Source organism: Sinocyclocheilus rhinocerous, unplaced genomic scaffold (assembly GCF_001515625.1).
Source record: "Sinocyclocheilus rhinocerous isolate Xijiao unplaced genomic scaffold, SAMN03320098_v1.1 scaffold314, whole genome shotgun sequence".
Lineage (NCBI taxonomy): Eukaryota > Metazoa > Chordata > Actinopteri > Cypriniformes > Cyprinidae > Sinocyclocheilus > Sinocyclocheilus rhinocerous.
Window position 1 is genome coordinate 278,133 of NW_015630021.1, and position 8,857 is coordinate 286,989.

Here is an 8,857-nt window from a genome sequence, read left to right on the forward strand (position 1 = left end):
ATTTTTTTTTTTTCCTTTTCGTTTCCTCGTATGCCACAAGAGGGCAGAAAAGACCCGCACAAGATCCGTACTACATACTATGGGTGCTTCTCAAACGGAAGGCTGCGTCCTTCCTAGCTCAGTCCTTCAGAGTCTTGTAGGCTAAAGTCCTCCTCGGCATTAAACGCTAGAATGAGACAGTCTAATAAGTGTGCGTGGCTACGTCACATATGTTCCCGCCCTCACCGCCACGGCACGAAAATACTAATAAAACTTAGTTTTGGAAAAATACTTTGTATTACAAATCATTATATTATTTGGCTTTCTATTAATGCAATACAATGAATCACAGCCGTCTAGTCTCCCGGTGGCTTACATTATTGGCAGTTGCAGACATACATATAAAAATTAAATTAAATTAAATTAAATTAAATTAAATTAAATCAGTCAGCTAATCGTATCCACCCTAGGACTGTAGTGTCATACCATTTGAACTGTGACAAATCCACTAGATGTCGCTCTAGTTTTATAATTCAGTAAGACCAACACAGTTGATGAATGACTTATTTTGGACAATGTTGCTTTATCCAAAAGTATGTTGCTGTTAAAATTTATGTAATTTATGTCGCTTTATCATTATTTCGGATAACACATTGCCATCTAAATTATCAAAATACAACATTTAATCTTACTAATGTGTGACTGAGTATAAAGTATAGGGGAAACTACGACTAGTTGTTTCAATTTACTCCTGTGAAAATTTCTGATTTGACCTTATACCCCAGGTCAATATGTAGTTATACTACATACACTTACGACATATAAAGAAATATTAAACTAAAAAATTAAAATGAAAAATAAATATATAAATAAATAATGAACAATATATTAAAGTTTTGGTAAAAAAAAAAAAAAACAATATGACAACTTGCACCAACATATGAAAAGTATTCTTCGCTGAGAACATAGTTCAACCTTTCAGTTGAAATCTGAAGAAATAATAATAATAATAATAATAATAAATTGAAAATTAAGTCAAATCTGAATCTGAAAGTTGACATTTGTCAGAATGTATGTCAGTGTGGTTTTATTTACCTTAGTTCAATTGTTTACACAACAGCTAAAAAGATGATGTTATAGATTATGTATAGATTTTTGTATAGATAAATTCACAAAAAAAATATGAACTAGGTTTTTGAAACCAACGTACAAAAAAAAAGTGACAACTTGCCCCGGTCTCCTTTATATATTACATTCTGGTATCTAATTATACTTTTAATAATATGTAATTTATGTCGCTTTATCATTATTTCGGATCACACATTGCCATCTAAATGATCAAAATACAACATTTAATCTTACTAATGTGTGACTGAGTATAAAGTATAGGGGAAACTACGACTAGTTGTTTCAATTTACTCCTGTGAAAATTTCTGATTTGACCTTATACCCCAGGTCAATATGTAGTTATACTACATACACTTACGACATATAAAGAAATATTAAACAAAAAAAAATAAAATGAAAAATAAATATATAAATAAATAATGAACAATATATTAAAGTTTTGGTTAAAAAAAAAAAACAATATGACAACTTGCACCAACATATGACCTCAGGTCCGCGCGTGGTTCGGATCGTAAAGTCGGAATCGGGATACGGATTCAACGTCCGCGGTCAAGTGAGTGAAGGCGGCCAGCTGCGGAGCATTAACGGGGAGCTGTACGCTCCTCTGCAGCATGTCAGCGCCGTGCTACCCGGTGGTGCGGCGGACCGGGCCGGTATAGGGAAAGGAGACAGAATACTAGAGGTGTAAGTCTTTTATTTCCCACTTTATTTCTCATTTCAGCCTAGAAATCAGCATTGCTCTGCTGTCAGTCTGTTTGACACAGTTACCCAGGCGCACTGTTGGCTTGACGTTATTTTTACACGTTAGCATAAGGGTCTGTGGACTTGTTTAAGCTTTCGTGCTCGTGCACATCCCTGCTAATACAATAAACAGATCATTATTATGTAAGACGTGAGCAGATAACGCGTAGTGGGAAGTTCTCAAACGGTAAACGGTTGTTGTGCAACAGGGTCATTGGTTTGGTGTGTTCAATAATTCGTGCGTGGTTCCACTGACGTTTATGTGTCATAAATCCAGAAGAATCTCGCGCCCGGTGACTTGTTGATACATGACAGTAGCATGATCACATGCTGTCATATTGATCTCTTATCACTGATGCAGCTGATAAATATAGGTCCTGACATGTTAGCATCTTAAATTGTAACTTGCTGTGAGTGTCAGTAATATCCTGGCCTTGCAAGTGCATATGATTGATCATTTTAAAAAGAAGGCAGTCTATAAAAGTAGTGGTTTGCTTGTATGTGTTTTAATGGCTAATACTTGTATATGGAGCGCTGGCTGGCCGACGTTGGCATCTTAAACTGTAACTTACTTGCTGTGAGTGTCAGTAATATCCTGGCCTTACAAGTGCATATGATTGATCATTTTAAAAAGAAGGCAGTCTATAAAAGTAGTGGTTTGCTTGTATGTGTTTTAATGGCTAATACTTGTATATGGAGCGCTGGCTGGCCGATATAATGCACACATAATAGCAAATAAGATTACATAAAATTGATACATTTAAAGAAACACACATTTTACATGATATTTAGAGATAAATATCCCAATATGTGGCAGCTTTGAGATGTCCATTTTGCTGCTTAATATAGCGTCCCTTGTGTAAGTTTGAACAAGCTTAAAAATGAATACACAATTGCTGATTTCTGATATTTTTAGTGAATGTTGTGTAAAAATGTTTTTTTTATTGTACACTACCGTAAAAGTTTCGGGCCAGTAGGACTTTTTAATGTTTTTGAAAAGTCTCATGCTTGCAAGGCTGCTTTTACTAGATAAAAATACAATAAAAAAAACAATGTGGGACATTATTACAATTTATTTGAAAATATTTGACATTATAATTTGTTTCTGTGATGGCAAAGCCAAATGTTCAGCAGCCATTACATCAGTATTCAATGCCACATCTTTCAGAAATCATTCAAATAATAATTTCAAGAAACATTTCTTTTTCTTCTTCTTTTGGAAACCGTAAAATTTTGTTTCAGGATTCTTTGAGTAGTTGTTGAAAGTTCAAAAGAACATATTTTATTGGAGAAAAAAATCTTATGTAACATTATAAATGTCTTTACTGTCACTTTTGATGAGTTTAATGTGTCCTTGCTAAAATAAAAATATTGCTTTAAAAAAAAATCTTACTGACCCTAAACTTTTTAACAGTAATGTATATATGCATACAATCCAGATGCCATAATCAAGGTGTATTAATCCATATCAGTATTATATTGGCTGCCAAGCATTCTAGTTTTTGGCATGTCATGTGAACAACAAATAATATTTGCTCAAACTTCACCAGAGAATATTTGAAAATATATCCCTTGACAAGGCTGTCAGTAAATTTTGACATTAGGCAGAATGACTGATCTTTTTAATCAGCCAGGGCTAATAATATTAATTAATAAAATTAATTTCACAATATCAGCTGATTAAATGGTCATTGAGCAATTGAGCGACTGTGTGAACATTGAGAACAGTGATAAGAAAGTATCTTCCTTCAGTGAATATTTTGCAGACGCTCTGCATTAAGTATTAATTCATAAGCTGCATTATGCATGTATAGAGCCACGTTGCTGGCCATAATTAGTCATTTGGAGGTGTGACAGGTAACGTGATCGGCATTATAAAAATCAGACGTATTGGGGTCACTGTTTTATCTTATGGGAAAATCAGAAGTTGAATAAGGCTTCCCAAGGGCCACAGAATGTGGTGTAGTTCTTCATAATGCCAGCCCCAGGCAGTAAACACAAATGCTGGTGGTGTGCTGTTTTCAGTTCACTCAAACCACTTTCCCTAGACAGTCTTTATCACCTGAACTCGATGTGCAATGCGGTCATCTAATTTGTGTGTGTTTTAGGCCTAGATTAACTCGTGGCATGTAAACAAAGAAACCATTCATGCACTGCACACTAGTGTCAGAAGACTACAATTATTATTTTTGTATAACAAATGATGTTACACTACTTTATTGCTCAGTGTTCTCTTTAAAAATTAACTTTTATTCACAATGGCCAAGATCTGAATCAGTGTTGCTAATTTTATACCACGTTGACATATTGCATTCATTGAAAATGTCATGAAAACATTTACCTCTCCTTGAAAGGAAGGAAATGCAAAGGGTTATTAGGGACATGAAGGTTCTTATTTAGCCTCGGTCAAGTTTACTTCAACAAGTTAATTTAAACAACATTTCACTTTTACACCTAATATGAACATGTACTTTATAGTTTACCTCCAATAATTCACCGGAAATTCTTGAGGAACGTCTTTAGGAACATGTTGAGTGTTACATTTAGTAGGTTTTTAAGGGAAAAAATAGTCTTTTCAAACAAATCAGCTTTGAAAATACATTAATTGTGTTTGTTATTGTGTTAATCAATGTGAATGTTTTCTATTAAATCTTATATGTTAAAGGGATGCCCACCCCAAAAATTTCTCATCATTTACTCCCCCTCATGTCGTTCCAAAACTGTATGACTTTCAAACAGTTTCAGGTTCCCATTGACTTCCACAGTATTTTATTTTTATTTTTTTTCATAGAGTGAAAGTCAATGAGAACCTGAAACTCTTTGGTTACCAACATCCTTCAAAATATATGGAAGCCCGTTTCCGCCACTGAATAAAAAATAAAAAAGGTAATTGCGACTTTTTATCTCACAATTCTGACTTTTTTTTTCTCAGAATTGCGTGATACAAACTCGCATTTCTGACTTTTTTTTCTCAGAATTGCATGATACAAACTCGCAATTCTGACTTTTTTCTCAGAATTGCATGATACAAACTCGCAATTCTGACTTTTTTCTCAGAATTGCATGATACAAACTCGCAATTCTGACTTTTTTCTCAGAATTGCATGATACAAACTCACAATTCTGAGAAAAAAAGTCAGAATACTCTTTGGTTACCAACATCCTTCAAAATATATGGAAGCCCGTTTCCGCCACTGAATAAAAAATAAAAAAGGTAATTGCGACTTTTTATCTCACAATTATGTCGGGCAGACAGCTGTGCTCGAAGCGTTACCGGGAGTTCGCAATACTTCATCAGAACCTGAAGAGAGAGTTTTCCAACTACAATTTCCCAAAGCTGCCAGGGAAATGGCCCTTCTCTCTGTCTGAACCACAGCTGGATGCTCGCAGGAGGGGGTTGGAGGAATACCTGGAGAGAGGTGAGACAGAGGACAGAGAGAGGAGGAAATAAAGTGTCAAATTAACCTCAGGCCTTCCTTTCTTATGTATTATTTTTTGATTACAATGACGAAAAAATGCAAGTGTTGAAAAAAATGCAGGTCTTGTTTGCAATGTGTCCTGGTTTCATTTATTTTCTTACTCCCACCTATAATTTCATCTTACTACCGCTAATAATTTTCCATTCTTTACTATATGTATGTTTAATAAAATGACATTTAAATGCCACTTTATTAAATGCATAAAAAAATTACATTGAAAACAAATTAAAACAAAAATCGATTTGGGTTTTAATAAAATAAATAAATAAATAAAAAATATATATAATTTTTTTTTTAAAAATTTTTCCTATTTTATTTTATTTACCAAAAATGTTTTTAATAGTTTTAGTTTAAGTTAACAACACTGGGTAAATACAAAAATGTTAATGGTTATAAAATAGTCTTCATTGTGTAATTTTTGGGGGGGTAAAATGTGACCTTGGTCTCTTAACTCTTTACTTTTTTTTTGTAACACATTAATTTATTTACAATGGAAGTGGTTTTGCATGCTTGTTCACAGAGTGTTATAGATGCATGAGCTATGAAATGCACTTCTCGATATAAATATATATCCTGCCTTTCTCTCTTGTCTATCGACATGTTTCAGTGTGCTCCGTGCGGGTCATAGGTGAGAGTGACATTATGCAAGAATTCCTGTCTGAATCAAATGAGGTAAATACAGTATGTGTTTGCAAACATTGTATGTAGATCTGTGTAAAAATAGTTTTGCTCTGCAGCACCGTTTCAACACGTGTCTTGTGTTAAAGAACCACAACGGCATAAATGATGTCGAGCTACGGATAGCGCTTCCTGATAAAACCACAGCCTCAGTGAGAGTCAGAAAGAATAGCACCACTGACCAGGTTTACCAGGTAAAATGTCATAGACTGTGTTGTCTGATAGCCAGACTGTGGTGTGTCTATTCAAATATCAACTCAAAGACCTCAACTGAAGCTCATCCTAGACATAAACAAGTATCGTTTTCCCCTCTTTTTCAGGCTCTTGTCGTGAAGGTTGGAATGGACAGCATCATGGCTAGTTACTTTGCTCTCTTTGAAGTTATTAACCACTCGTTTGGTGAGCGTTCACTATATTTTCCTTCAAGTGTTTGTGTTTTGAATCAGTTTTTGGCTCGACAAGAAGAAAACTTTTATGCACTGTGGAAAGCGGATGGATGACCTTGTTATGAAGTCAAAAGCAGTTGCGTTTATGATACTTATTAAGGGCGATTAAACTGCCACTTTGTGATTCCTCCATAATCAAACAAACAAACCTTCTGTATGTTTTGACCCAGCTGGCAAGCTCAGATAAGGTGCTACCCAGCACATAAAGGACACTGGGCCTTGTTAATGAAACATGAACAGCACAGATTTCAGTGCAAATCATTCGCAAAACCCTTCTTACATAGACTTACAGAACACGCTCAGAGAAAAAGTTACAAAACTGTCACTGGGGTGGTACCCTTTCAGAAGGTACTAATATGAGCACTTTAGATACTAAGATGTACTTTTAAAGTTGTAATATGTACCTTTGAGCCACTAATATTTACCATTTAGGGGTAAATAAGGTACAAAGATGTACCTTATAGCTTTTGTACCTTAGGGCACCGCCCAGTAACAGCTTTGTTCCTATTTTCTGAGAGTGAAAAATGTTGTTTGTCTGTAAATAATGCACTTGTGGGTATGCCACATATGATGGCTAAATAGTTTTAAATATCAAATTTATTGTAGAAATATATAACACATGTGGGGCTTTCGAGCTTCAAAAATATAGAAAACCTATCAGAAAAGTATGGTTAAAGTGGTCCATGTACATTTTGCACTATTCCTGGTCATACAATAGCTTTGTGTGTTGAAATAGACTAGATGTGGGGCTTGCTTCAAAAATAAAGAAAACCTATCAGAAAAGTATGATTAAAGTGGTCCATGTACATTTTGCACTATTCCTGGTCATACAATAGCTTTGTGTGTTGAAATAGACTAGATCATTGAGTCAGTGAATTGTTTAATGAATCAGTTTGTAAACTGGATTAGCTAATGCATTGAAAAGATCCAACTCAAAAGGCTGTGTTTATTTGATTATTATTATTATCATATTTAAAATATATAATTTCTTTTGTGATGCCAAAAATAAATTTTCAGAAATATTTATTATTACTATTAATGTTGAAGACAGTTGTGCTGCTTCATATTTTTGTTGAAACTCTAATACCATGTTTCCAGAATTCTTTGATAATTTTTTTTTTTTTTTTAAGTTCAGAAGAATAGCATTTATTTATTCTTACTGAATTAAAGTACTAAAAACAACTTGCTGACCCCAAATTTTCAAGGTTTCGAGATTTCATTTTGTTCATCATACAAAGCTGTTTTCTAATGTATTGGGCTCACCATAAATCACTAAACTGTTTGTGTGCGTAGTTCACTGAAAATCTCTCTCTGTGTTGTCAGTGCGCAAATTGGCTCCTAATGAGTTCCCGCACAAGCTCTATGTTCAGAACTACACATCAGCTGTACCCGGGACGTGTCTCACGATGCGGAAGTGGCTCTTCAGCACACAGGAAGAGGAACTGCTGCAGGACAACCCTCTCGCTCTGCACTACTGCTTCCATCAGGTCAGTCCCACTGGCCTTAACCGCTGAAGTCGGTTTATTGTCAATTCTCTCTTTCATTGCGAATAAAATATATATAGTGTTTCCAGACATTTAGCACTGTTTTTATGATGGACTCTTGTGGACTAAAGCAATAAGCACAAACACAAATGCAGACCATAAACAGCACAAATGGACTTTGTACAGCTAGCAAGGTGTCAGGTTAATGCCTCATCTAATCCCACAAATGCCCATTTAGGTTTACTTTACATTTTATTCAGTGTATTTGTATAGCTGAAGTCAGATAAGATGCCTCTAAAGCAAATCTGTGGTTTTAATTTAAACAGCACTTCATTTTAACCTATATAATCAGATCAGTCAGAGCTGATCATCTTTTACAATCTGTTTTTTTTTTCTCTCTCTCTCTTTTTTTCAGGCACAGGATGATTTGAAGAAGGGATTCATTAAAGCAGAGGATAAGGCATACCAGCTGCAAAAACTAGCAGAACAGAGAAAAATGACAATGGTCTCTCATACTTTATCCATCATAGAATGCTGCATATAAGTGCTATTTATCTTTTCATGAAACCTGTGAATAACACGTCCAGGCCTCACTTCACCTCAAAATCAAATAAAAAATAATAATAATAAAAATAAAAATAAAATCAAGCCTATTTATTTTAATTTCTTTTTTTAATAACATTTCCCTCAAAAATTCGAATTACTCTAAAGCAAAAGCAAAAAAAAAAATCTTTCTCATTAGTGTAATTTAAAAATACATATAATATGGAGTGTTAGTATTATTTACATACTATTTCAGTTTTTATTGATATTTTGAATTGTTTATTTTTTCAGTTTAGGTTTTAGTAATTTAATGTTTTTGTCATTTGTATTATATATATATATATATATTTTTTTTTTTTTTTTTTTTTTTTTTTTTTTT

The 8,857-nt window shown here is 34.1% G+C and overlaps 1 protein-coding gene across 1 annotated transcript in view; it reads left to right on the top strand.

Annotated features, from left to right (window-relative positions):
- Positions 1-5,089: 5,089 nt before the first annotated feature.
- LOC107739574 (sorting nexin-27-like) overlaps positions 5,090-8,857 on the top strand; it is a 7,208-nt gene continuing 3,440 nt past the window's right edge. The window contains exons 1-6 of the mRNA XM_016551741.1: positions 5,090-5,267; positions 5,935-5,999; positions 6,095-6,199; positions 6,326-6,404; positions 7,775-7,938; positions 8,351-8,440. Coding sequence (XP_016407227.1) covers positions 5,090-5,267; positions 5,935-5,999; positions 6,095-6,199; positions 6,326-6,404; positions 7,775-7,938; positions 8,351-8,440 — 681 coding nt within the window. The remainder of the gene's footprint in view (positions 5,268-5,934; positions 6,000-6,094; positions 6,200-6,325; positions 6,405-7,774; positions 7,939-8,350; positions 8,441-8,857) is intronic.